This window comes from Podarcis raffonei, chromosome 8 (genome assembly GCF_027172205.1).
Source record: "Podarcis raffonei isolate rPodRaf1 chromosome 8, rPodRaf1.pri, whole genome shotgun sequence".
Classification (NCBI taxonomy): Eukaryota; Metazoa; Chordata; class Lepidosauria; order Squamata; family Lacertidae; genus Podarcis; species Podarcis raffonei.
Genome location: NC_070609.1, coordinates 4629885 through 4657095, shown reverse-complemented (window position 1 = coordinate 4657095; position 27211 = coordinate 4629885). Strand labels below are relative to the sequence as shown.

Sequence of the window (27211 nt, the reverse complement as noted above, 5' to 3'; positions counted from 1 at the left end):
TGAGGTCCAGCTCCGAGGGCCTTCTGGCGGTTCCCTCACTGCGAGAAGCCAAGGTACAGGGAACCAGGCAGAGGGCCTTCTCGGTGGTGGCGCCTTCCCTGTGGAATGTCCTCCCACCAGATGTCAAAGAGAACAACAACTACCAGACTTTTAGAAGACACCTGAAGGCAGCCCTGTTTAGGGAAGCTTTTAATATTTGATGTATTATAGTATTTTAATACTTTTTTGGAAGCCGCCCAGAGTGGCTGGGGAAGCCCAGCCAGATGGGCGGGGTATAAATAAATTATTATTATTATTATTATTATTATTATTATTATTATTATTATTATTATTATAAATGGCCCTGCACATTGATTGCTGGATGCTCCCAGGACAGTATAAATCCCTGGACTTTGGTTTAGGAAAAGGGTCCGTAGAGGAAGAGGTTTCAGGCAGGAAAAGCGCCTTTGAGCTGACTTGGGAAGGTTTGAGGAACGAGATGGCCAGCATATCGAGAGATCCTGGGCTGCAGAAAGGAGAGAAAAACCTAATTTAGGCAAGCCCCAGAGCTGCATTTTAACGTTGGCCCAGGACAACTTTGCAAACATCGAAACACTGAAGAGTTCTCCTGACCATGTAGAGAGAGCGCTTCCCTCGGCAGGGAACAATCGCTCAGCTGGGCTTTGGGGAAGCGACTTTGAGGTTGGCGAGCATCACTTTCAGATAGGTCTGAAAAGGATCTGGTGAGTGGGGCAGGGGGGCCAGAGGGAGACAGTCCCTGGGGCTGGATTATTTGGTACTGCAAAGAGCAGCCCTCAAGAAGGGGACCTACTGGGACCTCACTCACAATGGCAAGCATCCAGCTGATTTGGGGCCCAAACCACACCAAACCAGGTATACCAGGACAGAGAAAAGGAACTATGGAACTCCCTGCCACCAACTTGTATGGCTTAAAAAAAATGGCTTTGACAGATTCATGGAGGAGACTATTGAGGGCTCCATTCACACCCTCACAATTTGTGTGGCTCACTCAGATTAAACCATAAAGAAACCTTTTGAGTCGTTTAAAAAGGTGCCCCAATGGGAAAAAAGCAGGTTTTTTTATTAAATATTTTTGTGTTTGTGTGTGCATGCAATTAATTGCATCAGCGCTAGGTGGCAGCAAACCCTCGTGTCGCTGACTCTTCCAAAGAGCCCGGGCATTAAAGCGATTCCTGCCCAAACGCTTTCAGACAGCAGAATCCTGGAAATGTCCCGGACATTGCGGACGTAAGCCAACCCTAAGTTAAGCTGGTATCCCTGGATCCAACTTCATTCATGCGGATGAATTCATGAAACTCAGTACCTCCAACTGGATTTTGAATAGATGTGCGATTTGTTGTTACTGCCTTAAAATTTATTTATCAGCAGGTCGTGCTGAGAGCAGCTAGTCCGAACAATGTTTTTAATAGGGCAGGGGGCGCTGGGGATGAGTTTACGGAGCCGGGGTGCGGGTGGCCCCAAAATATTTGGGAATGGACTGCTTTAAAGCATCTGAGCGACACCTGTGGAAACTGCAAAAAGGTTGAGGATAGAAAGGCAGAACAAATGTGGAGCAAATTATGTAAAGAAAGAGGAATCGTGCACACATGTTAATAATATGTACAGGTGAAACTCGGAAAATTAGAATATCGTGGAAAAGTTCATTTATTTCAGTAATTCAACTTAAAAGGTGAAACTAATATATGAGATAGACTCATGACATGCAAAGCGAGATATGGCAAGCCCTTATTTGTTACAATTGTGATGATCATGGCGTACAGCCGATGACAACCCCAAATTAACCATCTCAGAAAATTAGAATATTAAATGAAATCAGCAAAACAAGGATTGCAAATAGACCAGTATTCGACCTCTGAGAAGTAGAAGCATGCATATGTACTCAGTACTTGGTTTGGGCCCCTTTTGCATCAATTACTGCCTCAGTGCGGCGTGGCATGGATGCCATCAGCCTGTGGCACTGCTGAGGTGTTATGGAAGTCCAGGAAGCTTCAATAGCAGCCTTCAGCTCTTCTGCATTGCTCGGTCTCATGTCTCTCATCTTTCTCTTGGCAATGCCCCATAGATTCTCTATGGGGTTCAGGTCAGGCGAGTTTGCTGGCCAATCAAGCACACTAATCCCATGGGCATTGAACCAGGTTTTGGTACTTTTGGCAGTGTGGGCAGGTGCCAAAGTCCTGCTGGAAAATGAAGTCAGCATCCCCATAAAGCTCATCTGCGGAAGGAAGCATGAAGCGCTCCAAAATCTCCTGGTAGACAGCTGCCTTGACCCTGGACTTAATGAAGCACAGTGGACCAACACCAGCTGATGACATGGCTCCCCAAATCAACACAGACTGTGGAAACTTCACACCAGACTTCAAGCATCTGGCATTGTGTGCCTCCCCATTCTTCCTCCAGACTCTGGGGCCTTGGTTTCCAAATGAGATGCAAAAGCTGCTCTCATCAAAAAAGAGATTTGGGGAGCCATGTCATCAGCTCATATACAGTGGTGCCTCGCAAGACGAAATTAATTCGTTCTGCGAGTTTCTTCGTCTTGCGGATTTTTCATCTTGTGAAGCACGGCTATTAACGGCTTAGCGGCTATTAACGGCTTAGCGGCTTAGCGGCTATTAACGGCTTAGCGGCTATTAACGGCTTAGCAGCTATTAACGGCTTAGCGGCTTTAAGAAAAAGGAAACAAACTCGCAAGAACTCGCAAGAGGTTTCGTCTTGCGAAGCAAGCCCATAGGGAAATTTGTCTTGCGGAACGACTCAAAAAATGGAAAACTCTTTCGTCTTGCGAGTTTTTCGTCTTGCGAGGCATTCGTCTTGCGGGGCACCACTGTATTAGTTTCACCTTTTAAGTTGAATTACTGGAATAAATGAACTTTTCCACGATATTCTAATTTTCCGAGTTTCACCTGTACAAGGTGCAGACTAGGAATGCGTGACGACCCAACTGTTTGTTGGGGGGGCAGTGAAGCCCCATGCCTGGTTGTGGGTCCAGCGCCAGTGCTGAGCGTCTCTCTCTGGTCCTGTGGCAGGTGAAGGAAGCTATCTCTGTGTGTCCTGGCTCCAGCTAGCGAGGGAGGAGCCTGAATTCGAAGGGGCGGGGCACGTTGCCCAGGCCGGTGCATTGGGGCGTCAGGTCGATCTCCGCAGGGGGGACCATGGGGTGGAGGCTGAAGTGCTGGAGGATTGTGGTGAGGAAGAGGAAGATCTCCATTCGGGCCAGGCCGGCCCCCAGGCAAATGCGCTTCCCTGCAGTGCGAGGAGCAAAGAACAGGGTTTAGAATCTGCACAATACTGGGCATTGTAGGAAGCGATATAAATAGAAAAGAATGTAAATTGCTTTTATATGCAACAACAGCAGCAAGAATATTATTGGCACAAAAATGGAAACAAGAAGAATTACCGACGAAAGAAGAATGGAGGATGAAACTAATGGACTATACTGCGTTAAAGGAAAATGTGATGAAAATGGTATATAGATGGTATATAACGCCAGTAAAACTAGCTAAAATGTACAAAACATGTAATATGTGTTGGAAATGTAAAGAAAAAGGACATTCTATCATATGTGGTGGGAGTGTAAAAAGGTGAGAGGCTTCTGGGAAATGATATATAATGAATTGAAAAAGATGTTGAAATATACGTTTATTAAGAAACCGGAGGCCTTCTTATTGGGATTGATAAGAAATGAGATAAGTAAGAAAGACTTTTCCAATACGCAGTTACAGCAGCGAGAATACTTCTGGCCCAAAAATGGAAACAGGAAGAGTTACCGACGGTGGAAGAATGGAGACTGAAATTGACTGATTATGCAGAACTGGACAAACTAACAGGGAAGATTCGGTATCAACGAGACCAAAAGTTCATCGAGGACTGGGGAAGATTTACAGATTATCTGAAAGGCATATGTGATGAACAGATAACGTTTGTTGGCTTTCAAGAGACTCTGTGAAAAACAGAGGAATATTGTTAAAAAGAAAATAAGAGGAGGGAAGGAGATATCTAAAGGCAATACCAAGTTAAGAAATGTGTTAATAATATTGACGCAAACGAAAGATTGGCAGAGGAGCAGAGGGAAGTCAAAAAAAGAGATGAATGTGTGATAAAATGTGAATTGATTGTATAAAAAATGGTTGCTTTTTTTTTCCTTTTGTGGAAAATGAATAAAAATACTTTAAGAAACTAATGGACTATGCAGAATTAGACAAACTAACAGGAAGGATTTGAAATTTGCAGGACCAGAAATTCACAGAAGACTGGCATAAATTTACAGACTATCTGAAAAGTAATTGTGATGATCAGACTACGTTTGTAGGTTTGCAAGAAGTTTTGTGAGGAGAATTATTGGAACTATTGCAAAAATGGATAAAGGGGAGGATGATTAGTTATGATAATTAAAGGCAGTATGAATTTAAGAAATGCGTAAGAAGCGGTTAAAACGGTGGATCATCAGAGGTGCTGATGGAAGTCCAAAAAAGATTGTATAAGTGGTGAAGTTTTGTGGTATGTATTATAATTTATATGTTAAAATTAATAAAAATTATTGTATATATAAAAAATAGAATCTGCACAACCGATTCCCAGAAGGAAACGTAGAAAGGGGTCAAGGGTGGGCTGGAGAGTGTGAAGAATCCCAGACTCCAGGAATTGCAGAGTTGGGAGGGTCATCTAGCACAACCCCCCCGTGAGACAGGAATCTTTTGCCCAACGTGGCGGTCAAACCCACAACCCTGAGATTAGGAGTCTCATGCTCTACCGACGGAGCTAATCCAGAATGCGGCAGCTGGACTGGTGACTGGGAGCGGCTGCCGAGACCACATAACACCGTCCTGAAAGACCTACATTGGCTCCCAGTACATTTCCGGGCACAATTCAAAGTGTTGGTGCTGACCTTTAAAGCCCTAAGCGGCCTTGGTCCAGTATATCTGAAGGAGCCCTCACTGCGAAAAGTGAAGCTACAGGGAACCAGGCAGAGGGCCTTCTTGGTAGTGGCGCCTGTCCCGTGGAATGCCCTGCCATTAGATGTCAAATAAATAAATAAATATCTGATGTTTAGATTAAGACATCTGAAGGCTGCCTTGTTTAGGGAAGTTTTTAATGACTGAAGTTTGAATGTATTTTTAATCACTTGTTGGAAGCCGCCCAGAGTGGCTGGGAAAACCTAGCCAGATGGGCGGGTAGAAATAAAAAATTATTATTACAGTGGTACCTCAGGTTACAGACGCTTCAGGTTACAGACTCAGGTTACAGACCCAGAAGTAGTACCTTGGGTTAAGAACTTTGCTTCAGGATGAGAACAGAAATCGTGCGGCGGTGGCGGGAGGCCCCATTAGCTAAAGTGGTACCTCAGGTTAAGAACAGTTTCAGGTTAAGAATGGACCTCCAGAACGAATTAAGTTCTTAACCTGAGGTACCACTGTTTTATTTATTTATTTGTTTGTTTGTTTGCTTGTTTGCTATTCAAGCAGATGGGAAGTGTCCAAATGTGGTCCACTGGCCTTCCCCAATTCTATAAAAATTATGCTTAATCTCTCGTAATACTCTGACTCGGGGACCTCCAATGCGGTTTAGCGTTGGAAGGGTCAGGACCGATCAAAGCAAGTCCTTCATGCAGCACATTGTTGAACCATGGAACTCCCTGCCACAAGAGACCCAGATGGCCACCGACCTGGGTGGCTTGAAAAGAGGATTGGGCAAATTCATGAAGGGAGGAGAGGGCTCTTGATGGTTTCCAGCCAAGTTGGCTATGCCCAGCTTCTCTGGTCAGAGGCAGCGAGGCTTCTGAATCCCAGCTCTGGTTTCTCCTCACCTGAGCACAAGGCAGACATGTCTCAGAGACTCTGGCAGCTGCATGTTGTGCAATAGTTTTTTCAAAATCTTTCATCGCTATTGTGCAAACTTTGTTTAGCTAAGGACCACTGTTGTGCAAGGCTTCAATAACACACACACGTATATTTAAATCCATACTGCTCATTAGGAACACAGCGGCTTTTCTTGTGCACTTCCTGCGGCACCAGTGGAAGGAAAAGGCATTGGAGGAATGAACATAAAAGAGCATAAGAAGTGCTTGCAGGATCAGGCCATGGCCTATCGAGTCGCAACCAGACACCGCTGGGAAACCCGCAAGCAGGACCGGCAACTGGTGCTCAGAAGCATTTCCTTCCACATCAACTTTATGGATGCTGTCCATGATTAAATGGGCGCAAGATACTGGGGAAAATATTATGCTTGAACAATGGGAAAAATTGTGGAAAGAAACTACAGGGAACCAGGCAGAGGGCCTTCTCGGTAGTGGCGCCCGCCCTGTGGAACGCCCTCCCACCAGATGTCAAAGAGAAGAACAACTACCAGACTTTTAGAAGACATCTGAAGGCAGCCCTGTTTAGGGAAGCTTTTAATGTTTGATGTATCACAGTATTTTAATATTCTTTTGGAAGCCGCCCAGAGTGGCTGGGGAAGCCCAGCCAGATGGGTGGGGTATAAATAATAAATTATTATTATATTATATTATATTATTATACGTGTTATATTTTGAAAGAAAATTACCTTAAAATACAACATAGATGGTATTTAACACCTGAAAGAATAGCCAAAATGAATAAAAACTGTGGTGAAGTCTGCTGGCGATACAGCACAGAGAAAGGTACTATGATGCATATATGGTGGAACTGTTTAAATATCAAACAATTTTGGGAAACAATATATAATGAAATGAAAAAAATGCTCAGATACGCATTTAGGAAAACATCAGAAGGCTTTCTCTTGGGAATAGTACCAGGAAGTTTAAAGGAAGAGGATAAGACATTATATTTATATGCAAAAGTAGCCACAAGGCTATTGATTGTGAAAAAATTGGAAAAGTGGTATAATACTGACAAAAACAGAGTGGCTTACCAGATTATTGGAGTATTACAATATGTCCAAAACAATGGGAGAAATCGGAAGGATCCCAAAAGAGAAGATAGGCAAGGATTGGAAGGTGTTTAAAGAATATTTGCAAAATAATATTGAAAAACCGGAACTCCTATTAGAATAAACAAGTTCCGTTATAAATACTGAAATATCAAATAATATGGATAACAATGTGTAATAGAATCAGAAGTAGAAAGTTGGTTTAATAGCGTGTGAAAGAAAGTAATAGAAATGGAAAGAAACTGCAACTGAGTAGATTGGAAGTCTAGCACAGGCTGGGGTGAGGGACGGTGGTGGGAAAAGGAAGTTTGTGTGGGATTAAATATGGGTATGTATGAATATTTTTAAGGATTGTATGAAATGTATGTTTGTTTGTATATCCGTAATATGTATTATAAATGTATTAATGTTGAATTATCTCAATAAAATTTTTAAATATTAAAAAAACTTAAAAAACAACTTTATGGATGCTGTATTTATGTAACACAAACACAACAGACCAACTGACTGCTCTATTTCTCGAGCATCGTGACACCTCCCTTGTCTTACAGTTGATTAAGGAAGCAACGGTATCGATCCAAACTACACCTTTTTTAAATTTTTGCAACCCACCCTGGGACCTTTCTAGGTACCAAACCTCCTCCGAACGGCCTTCCCTCCCTCTTCTGCTTCCCTACCTGGGGCGAAAGGCATGAAGGCGTCGCTGCTTTTGAAGGCGCCGTTTTCATCCAGGAAGTTGGCTGGGTTGAAGGCTGTGGGGTCCTTGAACCGGGTTGGGTCATAGTGCACTGAGCTCAGGAGAGGAATCACGTTGGTGCCCTGCAGTGAGATTTAGCAGGGAGAGAGAACGGGAGTTGTTAGGATTGCGGATTTGTTAGGATTTTGTTTTACTGACCAGGTTTCCCTCATAAAGGGAAGATCCAAATTAAATGGGTGGTGAGAAAGTAAGAACACCCCCATTGTTCAGCCTGGACACTGAGATCCAGCGCCGAGGGCCTTCTGGTGGTTCCTCATTGAGAGAAGTCAGGTTACAGGGAACCAGGCAGAGGGCCTTCTCAGCAGTGGCGCCCGCCCTGTGGAACGCCCTCCCTTCAGATGTGAAGGAAATAAGCAGCTATCCTATCTTTAAAAGACATCTGAAGGCAGCCCTGCTTAGGGAAGTTTTTAATATTTAATGCTGTATTGTTTTTAACACTCAATTGGAAGCCGCCTAGAGTGGCTGGGGAAACTCAGCCAGATCGGCAGGGTATAAATAAATTAATCTGCTTCTGGCGAACCAGAGCAGCACACGGAAACGCCGTTTACCTTCCTGCCGGAGTGGTACCTATTTATCTACTTGCACTTTGATGTGCTTTCGAACTGCTAAGTAGGCAGGAGCAGGGACTGAGCAACGGGAGCTCACCCTGTTGCGGGGATTTGAGCCGCCGACCTTCCGATCGGCAACTTCTAGGCTCTGTAGTTTAACCCACAGCGCCACCCACATCCCACAGCAGGTGCTGTTAAGTTATGTTAATTAAGCTGTTGGGTATAGTATACAAAGAGCAGCATGTAGCTCTTTCAGTACCCTGGTGGATGGCTTGGTGAATGGGTCACACTTATTGATATAATGTAATTTAGTGTAAGAAGGAGTTTTTGTTTTTGTTATTAAACCAAGGAAAAGTTACTTCTGCATTTCTTGAATGTTTGGTCTCCCCAGCACGCCTTCTGCAGCCTAACTAATCTGCGAAATAGCCAAGACCCAAGGGTCCTCTAGCCCAACCCTGTGGTGGGAGGGGGAAGTTTGACATCCAGGACATAGCTGTCAACTTACAGATTTGAAAATAAGAGACCAGCAGCCTCGAAAATAAGGGATCAGCAGCCAAAATAAAGGATTTTAGTCAACCAGCAGCCAAACGAAGCCTCAAGCGGTGGTTCCCACAGCGCAGCAACCCGGCAAAGGGGATGCAGCAAGGAAAACCACCGTCACCTCTCCGCTGGGAAGCGCTGAGCAAAGGCGAGTCCTCTGGCAATGCAGCCGATTTGATCAGCACAAGGCATGCAAGCTCCACCCCCCAGTCGTTCTCAGACTCCTTATTGGGTGAGCATTGCAGCCAAGCAACACAGCTGGAGCCTCCCTCCTCCCTGGCCGGCAGGGAGGGAGGGAGAGGAGCTGCTTCCTTTGAAACCCGGGAAATTTAAGGGACATCATCAATCCGGGACAGCAGCGGGACACGGCGCTGGGATAAGGGAGTTTCCCGCCAAATAAGGGACGGTTGACAGCTATGGTCCAGCAACATCAGGAGGGCCTCTTTGCAGTGAAGGAAACTGGGCGGGGGTTCTTCTTCTTCTGACCTTGGGCAGCAGGAAGCCCCGGAAGGGGGTGTCGCGGGTGACGGCGCGAGGGAGCCCCATGGGCAGGATGCTGATGTAGCGCTGGATCTCGTAGAGGACGGCCTCCGTGTAGGGCATGTGCTTGCGGTCAGCCAGGCAGGGGGGGCGGTCCGGCCCGATCACGTGGTCAATCTCCTGGTGGACTCGAGCTGCGGGGAGATGGACAGGAGGAAGAGGAGGAGGCGATGGTTCTTGAACCCAGTGCTTGAACTCACAATCACAGCAATGCAGGAAACTCCCTTCGCCCCTGACCGCTAACCTCACTGGGAACTGTAGTCCTGCAACATTAGGAGGGGACCTGGTCCCCCATCCCTCCTCAGAGATGGTGCCAGGTACTGCAGCCGCCGGGACCTTCTGCATGCCAAGCAAGTGTCCCAAGTGCCCAGCCACCTGCCGCCTGTCTTCTGCCGGCTTTCCTTTTGAAACATCGTATAATAATAATAATAATAATAATAATAATAATAATAATATTTTATTTATACCCCGCCCTCCCCAGCCAGAGCTGGGCTCAGGGTGGCTAACACCAATAAAATCACAGTAAAAACATAATAGGGGATGGGGAACCAATTTAAAACACAGGTTAAAATGCAATTTAAAATTAAGCCTCATTTTAAAAGTAGCCGATAAATCAAGACCATAAGGGGAGGGAAACATAAGGGTCAGACTGAGTCCAAACCAAAGGCCAGGTGGAACAGCTCTGTCTTGCAGTCCCTGCGGAAAGATGTCGAGTCCCGCAGAGCCCTAGTCTCTTGTGACAGAGCGTTCCACCAAGTCGGGGCCAGTACTGAAAAGGCCCTGGCCCTAGTGGAGACCAATTTAACCACCTTGTGACCTGGGACCTCCAAAATGTTGTCATTGGTGGACCTTAAGTTTGGGCTGCAGGGAACCAGTCTAGGCCATGGGTTGACCAGATACTTAATGGACACGTGACGTGGAGAGCAGTACAATTACTGTCTATCTGCAAGAGGCTACGCTGTGGGCCTGTTGGTGAGCGTGATAAGCAATGAGCTGCAATGGCAACTGTTCCCTTCCTCCCAGGTTGCACTTCTACGTGATCACGACAAGCCAACAGGAGTTGCCTCCACGACCAACGGCCGACATGCGCCACTCCAAAAAGCCGCCACGCCTGCAACGGGACACGCCGGAGCCAGCCCTGGGACGCGCCGCCCGGGAGACGGCAGAGGGGGGCCGGCAGCGGAAGGAAGCGCCAGAGCCCCAGGAGGAGCCGGAGGACAGCGGGGAGCTCCATGCAGGAGGTCTGCAGGTCAAGGTGGGCCCCGGGCCCCTCCACACATCCCCGCTGTTCCCACCTCCTGCCTCTGAGGTGGCTGCTGCCCAGAAGCAGCCCAGGAGCATGGCGTGTTGGGAGGGCCCCAAACTGTCATCCGGTCCACCCCCTTCTGCAATGTGGGGGTCACAGCTCCCCGCCTCTCACCTGCCACTTCAGGGTGCTTCATGAGGATGAGGAAGCTGTAGCGCAGGGTGGTGCTGGTGGTTTCGGTGCCCCCGAAAAACAGGTTGTGGGTGGTCATCACCAGCGTCTCCGTGTGGAAGTAGCTCAGAGGGTCTTGCTTCTCCTGAAAGAGAGCAGAGAGGAGGCTGCATGCGCAAGGATGGATTGCGGATTGTGTTCTCCTGCGCGGGAAAGCTTGGCTCCCCCCTCCCTTGTGATATTGCAGCCCCCTCCAATTCTGCAGTTCTCTGATTCTATACGCCCACTCGACCGCTTTGATTGGAGGACCTGGCGTGACTACGGGCGCCATGTAACTCTTGTTCCGCATCTGCAAGAAATCGGTCTTTTAGTGTGGCGGCACCTGAACTTTGGAACTCCCTGCCAATTGACACCAGGCAGGCACCTTCTCTGCACTTGTTTAGGCAAAGATGTTTAGAGGGATGTGGGTGGCGCTGTGGGTTAAACCACAGAGCCTAGGACTTGCCGATCAGAAGGTCGGCGGTTCGAATCCCCGCGACGGGGTGAGCTCCCGTTGCTCGGTCCCTGCTCCTGCCAACCTAGCAGTTCGAAAGCACATCAAAGTGCAAGTAGATAAATAGGTACCGCTCCGGCGGGAAGGTAAACGGCATTTCCGTGCGCTGCTCTGGTTCGCCAGAAGCGGCTTAGTCCTGCTGGCTACATGACCCAGAAGCTGTACGCCGGCTCCCTCGGCCAATAAAGCGAGATGAGCGCCGCAACCCCAGAGTCGGCCACGACTGGACCTACTGGTCAAGGGTCCCTATACCTTTACCTTTTACCCAGATGTTTAGAAATCCGATCCATTGCTATTTTAACTTTTACAATGTCTTAAACTATTGCTGTTGATTTTTTAAAACTACCGTATTTTTCCGTGTATAAGACTAGGTTTCCCCCCGTAAAAAAAGCAAAGTCCAAAATTTGGGGGCGTCTTATACACAGATAGACCCCCCATTTTCTTAAATCGGAGTCTCCCAAAATGGGGTCTGTGTCTCTTATACATGGGGGCGTCTTAGAGATGGAAAAATACGGTAATAATTCTATTTTTTATATTTTTTTGTAAACCACTTGGAAGTTTGCTTGGTTCTTTTTTCCAAACAAGGTGTGCCTAAATTTTACGAATCAAATAAATGAATAGTAGACAAGGCGCTGATAGCCTACTGGAGACAGGGCAGGGTTTTTATGCCAAACGAATTGAGTAGCAGGGGAGATGGCTGGTGGCGGCTGAAGGCCTTTGGGTGCTGGGGTGGATGGGTGTCCTGGGGGCAGATGGAGCCCCCTTCTTGGAGGTACCTGCTCCATGCGGATGAGGAAGCAGTCAATGAAGTCCCGCGGAGCGTCAGGGTCCAGATCCTTTTGGTGGCACCGAATGCGCTCTGCGATAAACTGACGCAGTTTCTCAAAGTTGCGGAAGATTTGGTGATGGGGCCCCGGCAGCAGGTCCATGAGGCTGGGGAAGATGTTGTAGAGCTGGGGAAACGGGGAGAAGGAGAGGTAATAATAATAATAATAATAATAATAATAATAATAATAATAATAAATGAAATTATTTATGCCCTGCCTCTCAGTTTTATGATTCTATGATCCTACTTTTATTTGATGTGACATTTGTTATCATACTGTGTCATGTTATAAATAAAAAGGTAAAGGGACCCCTGACCATTAGGTCCAGTCGTGGCCGACTCTGGGGTGGCGGCGCTCATCTCGCTTTATTGGCCGAGGGAGCCGGTGTACAGCTTCCGGGTCATGTGGCCAGCGTGACTAAGCCGCTTCTGGCGAACCAGAGCAGTGCACAGAAATGCCGTTTACCTTCCTGCCGGAGCGGTACCTATTTATCTACTTGCACTGGTATGATTTCCAACTGCTAGGTTGGCAGGAGAAGGGACCGAGCAACGGGAGCTCACCCCTTTGCGGGGATTCGAACCGCTGACCTTCTGATCCTAGGCTCTGTGGCTTAACCCACAGCACCACCTGCGTCCCTCTCATGTTATAAATAAATATAGGTAAATAATAATAATCCCAATGGGAGCTGCTTCACACTCAAAGAGGCAATTTGTTGGAACATTGGAACTTGACAGTCATTTTCATCCAACATCAATTTTCCTTTGGAGTCAGGTGGGGAAAAGAGACCCTGAGGGACCTGATTCAAATTTGTTCAGTATGGGGGTTTTTTAGCAGAGGATATTCCCTAGTTGTGTTTCCTGGCTTGCAGAGGCTTGGACTAGATGACTCTTGTTGTCCCTTCCAGCTCCACGTTTCTGTGAGTTCCAGCCCCAAAGGGGTGGGGAGCAGCAAGTGGGTCTCCTCCGATGCCTGGACCCACCCTCTTCCCAGGCCCCTCCTCACCTCCCCCCAGATGGAGCTCATGATCTTGAAGTTCTCATTGAAGTGGTCCAGGAGGGTGAGGAAGTTGGCGTCTTGGTATTCGTAGCGCTGGCCAAACACCACGGCGCAGATGACATTGGAGACGGCCCGGCAAACGGGGTTGATGGGGTCGAATGGAGCCCCTGTGCGGAGAGAGGAAAAGGAGTCCTTATATTTACAAAATATAAGCAAAATATTGCGAATACATATATATATATACACACACCGTATTTTTCGCTCCATATAACGCACCTGACCATAAGACACACCTAGTTTTTAGAGGAGGGAAACAAGAAAAAAAATATTCTGAACGAAACAGTGGATGTATGATTTTTGTGGTTCATGCTGTGGCCACAGACATGTGATCTGATGGTGAATTTGGGGTGACCCAATGCAAAAATCCTGAGGATCCCGAGGATACGTGCTTTGTAACCACATTTTTGCGCCATTGCAGCCCCCTCCCAGGCAGCCTCCTTTATCTCTAGCGTCCCTTATCTCTCTCCCTGATTGGCAAACGATCAGCAGCTTTGTTTCAACACCCACTTCCCTCTTTCAAAAAAACACACACCAAAAAACCATGATCTGCTTTTTGCCCCATGGCAATTCAGCTCCAGGGACCATGCATTCACTCCATAAGAGGCACAGACATTTCCTCTTACTTTTTAGGAAGAAAAAAGTGCGTCTTATGGAGGAAAATATACGGTATTTCAAATAAGCACATACCGGTATATATGAGAAAAGGAACAAAAGAGAAAAGAAGAAGAAATAAAGAGAAAAGAAGAAGAAAAGTTGGAAGAATTTCTTCCAAATTTATTTTACAAATATCTCAATATGAAAATAATAAAATTTCATTGATTGACTTCCATCGCTTACACTGCACTTCCTATATACATTTTAAGCAAGACTGTATCTGTTATTCCATATTTTCCCCATACAATCTCACGCAAATATTCTGATCAATTAGTTTTCTAAATCTTTCATAAATCTATTCTAAACACAACCAAAACCTTACATTTAATCCGTGTCTACATAAATAATCATTTAGACATTTCCATTGTTTCTGGATTATATTTTTTGGTTTTTGTCTTATCGAATCAGTCAACTTTGCTAATTCCAAGTATTTGCATAATTTATTCAACCATTCTTTGGTTGGAACATAATTTCCACTTATTGGCAATCAACATTCTCGCTGCTGTGGTCGCGTACAAGAAAATATTAATTTTGTCATTTGGGATGTCTCCATTCAAAATTCCTAATAAATATGATTCTGCTCTTTTATTATGTAATGTTTTTATTAGCTTTTTAATTTCCAAGAGGACAAGGAGACCTTGAGGGGGCCAGAGGGGTTCCTTCCTTGGGGGACCTCAAAGCGAGCAGATAAAGAGGTCCTCGCCCACAGCTCCACCCTCCCTCCCAAGAGCATCCCTGGGCCATGTGGTGTGACCAATCCTGGGACCAGCCCTGCCCTCTGAGGGGGTCTCTCTGCATCTAAAAGAGGCTCAGCCCTGCCTGCACCCTTCCTGCATCTCTTGCCAGGTGAGAAGAAGAAGAAGAAGAAGAGGAGGAGGAGTTTGGATTTGATATCCCGCTTTATCACTACCTGAAGGAGTCTCAGAGCGGCTAACCATCTCCTTTCCCTTCCTCCCCCACAGCAAACACCCTGTGAGGTGAGTGGGGCTGAGAGACTTCAGAGAAGTGTGACTGGCCCAAGGTCACCCAGCAGCTGCATGTGGAGGAGCGGGGAAGCAAACCCAGTTCACCAGATTACTAGTCCACCGCTCTAACCACTACACCATGCTGGCCTGCACCTCAAATCACTGCTCTGAAAAATAGGGAAAGTGGAGGAAAGTGTAGCTTCCCATGCCGTAGAGTGATCCTAAGAATACCTGAAGAGCCTGGTGGCTGGATCAGGCCAGAGGGAGCCCATCCAGGCCAGCATCCTGTTCTCACATAGAACCTAGGACTCAAGATAGTCTGCCTCTGGAGCTGGAGGTTCCATAAGAACAGAAGAAGAGCTTGTTGCATCAGGCCAAAGGGAGCCCATCTAGTCTGGCATCCATATCTCCAACAGCGGAGGAGGCAGAGCAAAGCCGTCCTGGTTAGTCGCCATATCCTCTTCTGAAATCCTCTCCCGCCCACCAAGCAAGGACTCACCACCAGTTTTCTTGAACTCCTGGACCAGGAACTGGGCCTCCTCCTGGATCCGGCCTTCAATGCTGCTCGTTCCCATTCCAAAGTTCTTCAGGGTCTGCAGAGCGAAGCGGCGAAGGACCTTCCACTTCTCCCCATTGGAGAAGGCGATGCCTGTAGGAGTCATGGGAGCTGTGGGTCAAGGGGAGCTTGGGGGGGGGCTGGGTGGTTGATCACCACAAGACCTTCCTGAGGGGCAGCCCATCTGGAAGCCAATGTGAGGAGGTGGCTTGAGAGGCCATGAAAGCCAGGGGTGGCTTACGTTGTCCACGTTGCTAAACTACGACTCCCTTCTTCTGCCTATACCCTTGGCTGTGCGGGTTTCTGGGAGATGTAGTTCAGCAACCTCTGGAATAGTGGAATCGTAGCGTTGGAAGGCCTCAGCCCAGTATACCTGAAGGAGCATCTCCACCCCCATCGTTCTGCCTGGACGCTGAAGTCCAGCGCTGAGGGCCTTCTGGTAGTTCCCTCGCTACGAGAAGCCAAGTTACAGGGAACGAGGCACAGGGCCTTCTCGATGGTGGCATCCACCTGTGGAACGCCCTCTCATCAGATGTCAAAGAGATAAACAACTATCTGACATTTAGAAGACATCTGAAGGCAGCTCTGTTCAGGGAAGTTTTTAATGTGTGGCATTTTAATGTATTTTAATCTTTGTTGGAAGCCGCTCAGAGTGGCTGGGGTACAAATAAATTATTATCATTATTATTATTATTATTAATTCCAGACTTCATCTAGGACAAACCTTTGCAATACAGGAATCTCAGCTGAAGCATGCATGGCATCCAACTTTTGCCTAAAAACCTCCAAGGAAGGAGATTCTACCATCTCTCTTAAGAGTCCATTCCACTGTCAAACAGCTCTTACTTTCAGAAAGTTTTTCCTGGTTTAGTCAAAATCTTCCTTCCTGTAACTTGAAGCCGTGGGTTCGAGTCCTACCCTCCAGAGCAGGAGAAAACAAGCTTGCCCCCTCTTCCATCTGACAGCCCTTCAGATATTTGAAGACGGCTATCATCTCTCCTCTCAGTCTCCTCTTTTCCAGGCTAATCCTACCCAGCTCCTTCAACCGTTCCTCATCAGGCTTCGTTCCCAGACCCTTGACCATCTCAGTTGCCCTCCTCTGCACACCTTCCAGCTTGCCAACATCCTTCTTAAATTGTGGTGCCCAAAACTGGACACAGCATTCCAGGTGTGGTCTGACCAAGGCAGGAGAGAGCAATACTATCTCTTCCCTTGACCTGGACACTAGACTTCTGTTGATGCGGCCTAGAACAGCAGTAGCTTTTTTGTTGTTGCTGCACCACACTGTGGACTCATGTTCAGCTTGTGGTCCACCAAGACCCTGAGATCCTGAAGGATGAAGAGGTAAAGTCGATAATGATTCATTGGGCCAAAGATATTGGGTATAATATACAGTTGAATGATTGGGAAAAACTATGGAAAGAAGGTTTAAAATTTACTGCATGCAATGCCTTAAAGGAAAATGTGATGAAAATGATGTCTAGATGGTATATTACACCCGTTAAATTAGCTAAATTGTATAAAGTTAGCAATAAATGTTGGAAATGCAAAGAAAAAGAGGGAACATTTTATCATATGTGGTGGGAATGTAAAAAGGTGAAAAACTTCTGGGAGATGATATATAATGAGATGAAAAAAATGTTAAAATATACATTTATTAAGAAACCAGAAGCATTTTTACTTGGCATTGTAGGAGATGATATAAACAGAAAGGATTGTAAGTTGTTTTTATATGCAATGACGGCAGCAAGAATATTATTGGCACAAAAATGGAAGCAAGAAGAATTACTGACAAAAGAAGAATGGAGGATGAAATTGATGGACTATGCAGAATTGGATAAACAAACCGGAAGAATTCGAAACCTGCGGGACCAGAGATTCACAGAAGACTGGTGTAAATTTATGGACTATTTGAAAAGTAATTGTGATGACCAGATTATGTTTGTAGGTTTGCAAGAAGTTTTGTGAGGTAAATTATTTGAAATATTGCAAAAACGGTTAAAGAGGTGGATTATGAGTTAAGACAATTAAAGGCAATAGGAATTTAAAAAATGCAGAAGAAATTGTGTGTGTGTGTGTGTGTGTGTGTGTGTGTGTGTGTGTGTGTGTATATAATATATATAAGACCCTGAGATCCTTTCCACAAGCCATGTGTCCCCAGTCATTGATGAACACCCTGGAGCTGACGCCTCTTTCACGTCCTTCTGGTAAGAGTTGCTTGAGAACCAGACAGAGGTCTCCTGGGGTGTGGGGGTGGTGGCAGAGGTCTGGGGCTGACCCTCCCTGGAGATATTTCAGCAGAGGGTGGAGAGAGATATTTTGGAGATGTTGGGACGCCCAGATCCTATCTTGCAGACCCTGCGCTGAGCTTGGTGCCAGACATCCCATTTAACTCTATCCCATTGCTGTCTTTAAATCTACCCCTCTGGCCTCCTTCGCTAGCTGACCTTTGGGGTGGGGGCCGTCTTCTTACCATTGCCCCCGGTGAAGCGATAGAAGACTGGGAAGTCGCCACGGCCGCTGAAGTCATCCGCCTGGTCCACCAAGGCCTCCTTGACCGCCTGGTATCCGGAGAGGACCACGCAAGGCAGTGAGCCCAAGTGGATGGTGTAGATGGGGCCATAGCTCTCGCTGAGCTGCAAAAGGGAAGGACAGGACACAGGATTTGAATCACAGAATCGTAGGAACGTAAGAGTTGGCTCCTGGATCAGGCCAATGGCCCACCTGGCCCAGGATCCTGTTCTCACAGTGGCCAACCGGGTGCCCATTACGCAAGCAGGATTTGAGCAGAAGACCCCTCTCCTCTCATATAGTTTCTGGCAACTGGGGTTCAGAAGCATCGCTGCCTGAAAATGATTTACAGATGTTATTTAACTCCCAGGCACTGTGGGTTAAACCACAGAGCCTAGGGCTTGCCGATCAGAAGGTCAGCGGTTCAAATCCTCGTGACAGGGTGAGCTCCCGTTGCTCGGTCCCTGCTCCTGCCAACCTAGCAGTTCAAAAGCAGGTCAAAGTGCAAGTACAGTGGTACCTCGCAAGACGAATGCCTCGCAAGACGAATGCCTCGCAAGACGAAAGAGTTTTTCGTTTTTTGAGTTGCTTCGCAAGATGAATTTCCCTATGGGCTTGCTGCGCAAGACGAAAACGTCTTGCAAGAGCAACTCATAGTGTGGTAGCCTTTTTTGAGGTTTTTGGGAAACCGTGCTTTGCAAGACGAAATAATCGCAAGACGAAAAAACTCGCAGAACGAATTAATTTCGTCTTGCGAGGCACCACTGTAGATAAATAGGTACTGCTCAGGCGGGAAGGAAAATGGCATTTCTGTGCGCTGCTCTGGTTCGCCAGAAGTGGCTCAATCATGCTGGCCACATGACCCGGAAGCTGTATGCCGGCTCCCTCGGCCAATAAAGCGAGATGAGTGCCGCAACCCCAGAGTTGGCCATGACTGGACCTAATGGTCAGGGGTCCCTTTTCCTTTAGACTTGCTAAAATGTATAAGACTGAATCAGATAAATGATGGAGACGCAATGAGGCTGAAGGTACGTTCTATCACATGTGGCGGACTTGTAAAAGGGTAAAAGAGTATTGGGAAAGAATTTATAATGAATTGAAAAAAAAGACCAGAGTCCTTTTCTCTCTCTCCAAATCCTTTATTATTTCACTCTCATAATATGTACATTCTTTACAACAAACAACTCCAAAATAAACAGACAACTCCAAAATGAAATCATATGTAACAAAACCATAAGTCTTATGTTTTCATTTACACTGATCTTCTCTCCGATACTTTTACTTGAGATTTCTTGCTGCTTTCTGCTTTCCTTATAGAATCTTTATAAAAATTTAAATCTCTTAAATCCTATACCAACCTTTAACAATTTCAATTAATCCCTTCACCTCCCTCCCCCACAGCCCAGAACTTCCCTCCACCCGGGTGCGATCTTCTTTACCTACTATTATTTTTGTTATTGTTGCATTATTCACTTTATTTGTTATTCCATCCTTAATATATTATGATCCTATCTCCTTGCGCCTTTTAAACTTTTGTATATTGATTTTTAAGCTCCAGCACCGACTTTTTTCATGTATTCCTTAACACATTCCCACAGAGTCCTTTTCGTTGGGGATAATTCAGATGGAAATTCCCAGGTGTCAAAAGGGCTACTTATGTATGCTACTACTGCGGCCCAAAAATGGAAAACGGGTGAGGAGAAGAATGGTAACTTAAACTGATGGAATACGCGCAGCTGGCAGACTTAACTTATAGAATAAGAGAACAAGAAGAATATTCGTTTAAAGAAGAATGAAAAGTGTTTAATGGGTGAAAATTGTGTACATTTGAAAACGTTGGCAGCATTAAGATAAATTCAACAGGGTAAATAAGTTTTGATGGGTGTAATAATGGAATATTGAATGGCTAAGTTTATGTAAAATATGCATTTATGGCATGCAAATTGAACCATGGAAGGAGAAGAGGGGAAGTCATTGATATTTGAAGGTTGTTGAAATGAATAGTCAAAAATGTAAAATACAAAAACTTAATAAAAATTATATATATAAAGAAACATCAATGTCCCTAGCTGTACAGCTGGAAGGGACCCCACCCCAACTCTGCAATTCTGTGATTCTATGATGTGATACTTGATCGTGATGGGAAATTCGATGTAACACAATCCAGACGGTGGGAATTGCAAAGGATGACATTATTAAATTCCTATGCCACCCTTCATCCGAAGATCAAAAGGCGGTTTGTACTTTAATAACAGAAAAAACATGCACCATCATAACATATGAAAACGATAATCTGAGTTATCAGGTTCTTTGATCTTAATTTCATTGCTCCTACCATCTCCCCAGAAGGACACTGACAGCTCCGGCTCACCTGGGATTAATCTTTAACGAAAGGCCCAGATCACATTTCTTGGCCCAGAAGCTTCTGTTGCTCAACCCTAATTGCTCAAGGTAATACTTCTTCTCGGATTATACAGACTCACCCTTCTCTTCCAGATTTCACACTGTTGTGGCAGGACTAGAAAGTTGATGTAGAGACATCACCTTGCCAACAAAGGTCTGTACAGTAAAAGCTATGGTTTTCCCAGTAGTGATGTATGGAAGTGAGAGCTGGACCATAAAGAAGGCTGATCGCCGAAAAATTGATGCTTTTGAACTATAGTGCTGGAGGAGACTCTTGAGAGTCCCATGGACTGCAAGAAGATCAAACCTCTCCATTCTGAAGGAAATCAGCCCTGAGTGCTCACTGGAAGGACAGATCCTGAAGCTAAGGCTCCAAGACTTTGGCCACCTCATGAGAAGAGAAGACTCCCTGGAAAAGACCCTGATGCTGGGAAAGATGGAGGGCACAAGGAGAAGGGGACGACAGAGGAGAGATGGTGGGACAGTGTTCTAGAAGCTATGAACATGAGTTTGACCAAACTGCGGGAGGCAGTGGAAGACAGGAGTGCCTGGCGTGCTCTGGTCCAGGGGGTCACGAAGAGTCGGACACGACTAAACGACTAAACAACAACAACAAGAAAGTTGATGTGATGCCACGCAGAGTGGCTGGGGTAACCCAGTAAGATGTGTGGGGTATAAATAGTGAGATTATCATTATTGAATGGGACGTCCCTATTTTCATCAGAGAAATGTTGGAGTATGGTTACCAGACGTCCCCATTTCCCGGGGACAGTCCCCGGATTTACAATCTGTCCCCAGACAAAATCTGTCCCCGGAATGTCCCCGGATATCATTTAATGTCCCCGGATTTATATTTTAAGTGTTGTAGATTTATTAGTAGGGAATGAATGTTCCGTGATGGGTTCAATGGTACAAGACACATCATATGGGGACTTCTGGCGAGGCAAAATGGCAGGCACCATGGCAGCGGGCAGCTCCTGAAGCCAGCCAGAGCCAGCTGCGCTACCAGGCTGGCATGGGCTGATGAGACTGCCGCTGACAAGGGGGAACCGGGGACACCCAGCGCGTCAACTGGGGGAACCACTGACCCCCCCATGACCCAAATCAAGCCAGGAGCAAGAGCGCCCGGCCACCCGGCCAACTGCCCAGTAGTGCTCCGGGTCCAGGAAAACCCCAGAGCCGACGCAGGGAGAAGGAGGAGAGGACAAGGAGAAGGAAGAGAGAGAAAGAGGAAGGAGAAAAAAGAGGGGAGCCCCGATCTTGCCACACCAATGCCACTGCCGCCGCTGAGGAGAGGTAAGAGAGCTCCGGGATGGCAAGGACATGTGGCTGAGCCCAGGCGGACCCAAGCCTACTCCATGGCAGCTAGCATTCCAAGAGAGCAGGCCAGGGCCCAGAGGAAGGCCGTGCGACAGAGGAGACCACAGAACAGAAGATATTACTTCTTATTTTTTTTAAAAAACAACTTTTTTAAAATAACTTTTTTGCCGCAGCGAGGCTCCTTACAGGGTCCTTGCCACGGGATCACATTCATCCAGTGCTTTTCCAGCTGCACTGGCTCCCGGTGGAGTACAGGGTCTGGTTTAAGGTGCTGGTTTTGACCTTTAAAGCCCTATGCAGCCTAGTGATGTGGGAAGTGAAGGTAACAGGGTTTGTGGGATCTGGTTAAATGTGAATGAAAAGAAGAATGTTAAAAAGGAGAAGGGGTTATGAACAGAATAATATTATGTCATAGTATATAAGATGAGGAATGGGTTAAAACAATGAAAAATTGGGACATAATAATTAGAAGAATATAAATTTAAGCATGGTTTAAATAAGGGTTTGAATTTGCTGAATTTGATTGGAACAAAGAGGAACACAAAAAAGGGGGATGTGAAGAGGTCAAGACAGAGGGGTATGGAATTTTCTAAATGTAAGAAAGTGGATTTTTCTTTTTTCTCTTTTTCTGTTTTTCTTTTTTTTTGCTATATATCTTTGTTTTTCTGTTTATTATGTGAGCCTCATTTATGGTAATGTTATATCTGAAATGATGAATTTTTTGATTTGTAAAACTTTAATAAACATTTATTTTAAAAAAATAAAATAAAGCCCTATGCAGCCTAGGACCCACGTACCTACGGGACCGCCTCTCCTGGTATGCCCCGCGGAGGACCTTAAGGTCCACAAATGACAACACCTTGGAGGTCCCAGGTCGCAAGGTGGTTAGATTGGTGTCAACTAGGGCCAGGGCCTTTTCAGTACTGGCCCCGACTTGGTGGAACGCTCTGTTTCATGAGAGCAGGGCCCTGCAGGATCTGATTTCTTTCTGCAGAGACTGCAAGACAGAGCTGTTCCACCTGGCCTTTGGCTTGGACTCAGTCTGGCCCTTATGTTTCCCTCCCTTTATGTGATCTAAGGGCTACTTTTAAAATGAGGCTGCATTTTAAATTGCATTTTAACCTGTATTCTAAATTGGGGGTTTTTCCTATTATGTTTTTACTGTAATTTTTACTGGTGTTAGCCACCCTGAGCCTAGCTCTGGCCAGGGACGGCGGGGTATAAATAATAATAATAATAATAATAAATAATTCTCTTTTTTTAAAAAAAGTGTTCCCAATTCTTTGAAAAAAATCTGGTAACCTTATGTTGGAGGGTATGCCATCCTGGCTAGTAGTCATCAATAGCCATCAGCCGGAATGGGAAACTTGCAAAGTCAGAGGGGATGTGAGGCACACTTGTACCTCACAAGTACCTCACAAGTACCTCTGTTCACACAGCCAGGCACTGCCTCCCCATTGCCCTGACTGTGAAGTCCGACTGGGAAATTAATTTCACAGTTGCCCAGACTGGAATCATCAGCTAGTCAGCTGTTTGGCCAGGATTTAAGTCATGAAAAGGAAGATTCTCCAGCTGATTATGCTTCCCAAACCTCTTTTATCTAATCCCAGATGCCGACTCACTTTCCAAATGATGAGGGAAAAGGTGGGTGGGGGACAAATTGACTCCCCTTCCCCATTCTAGAGAAATTATGCCAGCCTGTCGCCTTCTGGCAATGGTAGCCAAGATGGGCCACCTGGTATTTTGAGCCATGGCTTGGCTGTAGTTACTGAATGCGGTGCAGAATCAAAGAAGCGTAGCATTGTACAGTTGGGAGGGACCCTGAGGGTCATAGAATCATAGAATCATAGAGTTGGAAGAGACCACAAGGGCCATCGAGTCCAACCCCCTGCCAAGCAGGAAACACCATCAGAGCACTCCTGACATATGGTTGTCAAGCCTCTGCTTAAAGACCTCCAAAGAAGGAGACTCCACCACACTCCTGGGCAGCAAATTCCACTGTCAAACAGCTCTTACTGTCAGGAAGTTCTTCCTAATGTTTAGGTGGAATCTTCTTTCTTGTAGTTTGGATCCATTGCTCCGTGTCCGCTTCTCTGGAGCAGCAGAAAACAACCTTTCTCCCTCCTCTATGTGACATCCTTTTATATATTTGAACATGTCTATCATATCACCCCTTAACCTCCTCTTCTCCAGGCTAAACATGCCCAGCTCCCTTAGCCGTTCCTCATAAGGCATCGTTTCCAGGCCTTTGACCATTTTGGTTGCCCTCCTCTGGACACGTTCCAGTTTGTCAGTGTCCTTCTTGAACTGTGGTGCCCAGAACTGGACACAGTACTCCAGGTGAGGTCTGACCAGAGCAGAATACAGTGGCACTATTACTTCCCTTGATCTAGATGCTATACTCCTATTGATGCAGCCCAGAATTGCATTGGCTTTTTTAGCTGCCGCGTCACACTGTTGGCTCATGTCAAGTTTGTTGTCAACCAAGACTCCTAGATCCTTTTCACATGTAGTGCTCTCAAGCCAGGTGTCACCCATCTTGTATTTGTGCCTCTCATTTTTTTTTGCCCAAGTGCAATACTTTACATTTCTCCCTGTTAAAATTCATCTTGTTTGTTTTTGCCCAGTTCTCTAATCTGTCAAGGTCGTTTTGAAGTGTGATCCTGTCCTCTGGGGTGTTAGACACCCCTCCCAGTTTGGTGTCATCTGCAAATTTGATCAGGATGCCCTTGAGTCCATCATCCAGCCCAACCCCCTGAAATGCAGGAATATCAGCTAAAGCATCCCTGACAGGGGCCACTCCAACCTATACTAAAGACCCTCCAAGGAAGGAGACTCCACCTCCCTCCACAGTCGAACAGCTCTTACTTTAGCCAGAATCTCCTTTCTTGTAACTTGAAGCCACTGGTTCAAATCTTACCCTCCAGAGCACGAGAAAATGAGCTTGCTCCACCTTCCACGGAACAGCCCTTCAGATATTTGAAGATGGCTCTCTCCTATCTACTCTCCCCCAGTCTGAGCAGTGGCCTGGCTGTGGTTACAGAAAGCAGAAGGCAGTCCTCCCACGTTGAGTGTCCCAGTCTTCACGACTTCACAACTGCTGGCTCCGAATAAAACCCATGTCTCGAATTGTACTCTGTCTGTTTTGCAGAGTCAGAGTGACCCCGTGCAAGAGGCCCTGGGCTCTATGGGGGAAGCTCTCGCGGCTAAACCGGTTTCACAGGTGTTTGGGGTGGCTGGGTCGGCCGTGAATGATGACAGGTCTGGCGTTTCGCTCAAGCACAAAACTCAAGCATTTAAGTTACCCCTGGAAATAAAGAGGAAATAAAGAGAGAGAGAGGTTGTCTCTTACCTTTTCCAGAGATCGGTGCATTTCTTTGGGGTCTAACTGGAAGAGGTTGCCTACGAAAGGCAGCGGGGCTGGGCCGGGGGGCATCTTCCCACTTTTCCTGCCCCCCCTTTTCCCATTCAGGTACAAAGCCAGGCAGGAAAGGCACAGCAGCAGCAACGCTGCGGTGGTTGCCCCGCTGAGGTCCATGGCTGCAGAGAGAGGATGAACTGGACTTTCCCCTCTGCACTAAATATATGGGCGCGTATATATTTCCCCCTGTATTTTACTCCTGAAGTTGACGGCTGTTTACGGTCCTGCTCGGGCCTGGAGCCGTCTCTCCCCCGCAAGGCTGTAGGGCAGGTCTGGCAGGGAGCCACGCGGCCCGTCCGGCTTTCCTGCCCCCCAGCAGGACGTTGTTGTAAATCTGCCAAGCCGGTGGGGAAAGGCACCCAACTCCAGCTTCAGCTCTCTCTCTCTCGACTTTGAGAAATATTCGTTTACATTCCCAGCTTCCAGCTGCCAAAGCAGGATTTTTGAGTCATGCACACTTTGCAAGTTACGGCTCGTGATGTCCTGATAGACTTCCGGTTTTCATTTCCCTTGGCTTTCCACACCCCAGTTTCCCCATTTTAGCCCCATTTCACAGGCCCCACCCGGACCCTGGAAACCTTAAGAACACCAGGGGAACCTGGCTTCTGGTTCAGGCCCAAGTGTTAAGTCCAGCATCCTGTTCCTACGGTGGCAAAATGCCCCTCTCCCCGCAAGCACTGAAAAACCTAGATAGACTGCCACTGGACCTGGAGGTTCCATGAGACTGTAAGAAGATTCTGGCTGCTGGATCAGGCCCATCCAGGTCCAGCAACCTGTTCTCAAATGTGGGAACTCAGGGAGCAGAATACAAGCGCAAGAGCCTTCTCCCCTCCTGTGGTTTCCAGCAACTGAGATTCAAACCTGAGATCAAATTCTGGGGCTTACATTAAGCCCTAAGGATGTGATGGCCACCAATCTAGGTAAAGGTAAAGGGACTCCTGACCATTAGGTCCAGTCGTGGCCGACTCTGGAGTTGCGGCACTCATCTCGCTTTACTGGCTGAGGGAGCCAGCGTACAGCTTCCAGGTCATGTGGCCAGCATGACTAAGCCGCTTCTGGTGAACCAGAGCAGCACACGGAAACACCGTTTACCTTCCCGCCGGAGCTGCACCTATTTATCTACTTGCACTTTGTGCTTTCAAACTGCTAGGTTGGCAGGAGCAGAGACTGAGCAATGGGAGCTCACCCCGTCGCGGGGATTCGAACCGCCGACCTTCTGATCGGCAAGTCCTAGGCTCTGTGGTTTAACCCACAGTGCCACCCACATCCCGGCCACCAATCTAGATGGCTTTAAAAGAGGATTGGACAAATTCAAGGATGAGGAGAGGGCTGTCAGTGGAGGATATTTGTGCTCTAACTCTATTATCAGAGCCTAGAAAAATGCAACCTGTGCTGCTGAAAGAAGTAGTGCGACTCATGCAACACGTTGGCAATTAATATACACAGAATAATAAATTATACATTCTTTATCAACCTTCTGAGAAAAATACAAACCATTAAACAAAGCCACAGAGACTTGCGAACTACCCAACCTAAGGTGAACTTATAATGTCTGGTTTCAATCGATTTTTCAAATGCTTAACTCAATCTTTTAGAGAAGTTCATGAAGATACCAACAAAAGATAGGTTCAGTGTTATTCACGATACCGAGAGATGCTAGTGGAGTTGTAGATAGATGTTAATGAAGTCCAAGTAATCAAGAGGCCGCTGTTCACCCCCAATGGGGCCCTTTTACTGGGGCTTGTAGGTAGCACATTCCCAAGATAGTTTTCTGTCTCAAAGTCTTGATACGTACATTGATATTCAATCTTATAGAGAATATTCTTTCTTGGCTTAAGGGCCTCATCAGCGGCGAACAGCAGCCTCTTGATTACTTGGACTGCCAGGGCAAAACACGTGCAAAACGCTGGCACCCTGTCGCCTACAACTTCATTAACATCTGTCTACAACTCTGTTATCAGAGTTGGCAATGCTTCAGAAACCACAGGAAGGGAGACACAATCCTGTATCGCCTTGAGATTTTAATGGAAGGCAGCATCCAAAACACATTGTGCAAGAACGTGGTGTTGCAAAGGAAGCTATTCATCTCAGTTTGCCTAAGGCTTTCTGAGTTACACACATTCCTCTGAAGTGATAGTTTGCAGAGGTTGCGGCGAACAGTTAAACTGTGGAACTGCCTGCCACAGGAGGCAATGCTGGCCAGCAACTTGCGTGGCATT

The 27211-nt window shown here is 46.5% G+C and overlaps 1 protein-coding gene and 1 long non-coding RNA gene across 2 annotated transcripts in view; both read right to left on the bottom strand.

Moving 5' to 3' along the window:
* LOC128420240 (uncharacterized) overlaps positions 1-27211 on the bottom strand; it is a 241864-nt gene that overhangs the window by 90611 nt on the left and 124042 nt on the right. The gene's annotated exons all lie outside the window — the stretch shown is intronic.
* On the bottom strand, positions 1103-25378 carry LOC128420210 (cytochrome P450 2F5-like). Its single transcript, XM_053401760.1, has 9 exons — positions 24924-25378; positions 17811-17973; positions 15281-15430; positions 13109-13269; positions 12056-12232; positions 10730-10871; positions 9256-9443; positions 7602-7743; positions 1103-3261 (listed from the first exon to the last, which is right to left on the bottom strand). The coding sequence occupies exons 1-9, from the start codon at positions 25107-25109 to the stop codon at positions 3080-3082; spliced, it is 1491 nt and encodes a 496-aa protein (XP_053257735.1). The 5' UTR covers positions 25110-25378; the 3' UTR covers positions 1103-3079.

Bases quoted from the DNA above. Each gene is read 5' to 3' on its own strand.
- LOC128420210 (XM_053401760.1), bottom strand. From the start codon at position 25,109: ATGGACCTCAGCGGGGCAACCACCGCAGCGTTGCTGCTGCTGTGCCTT. The intron at 13,270-15,280 runs GTGAGTCCTTGC...CTCTCCGCACAG, and splicing joins GGAGTTCAAGAAAACTGGTG to GGGCTCCATTCGACCCCATC. The intron at 7,744-9,255 runs GTCAGAAGAAGA...ATCTCACTGCAG, and splicing joins GGGGCTTCCTGCTGCCCAAG to GGCACCAACGTGATTCCTCT.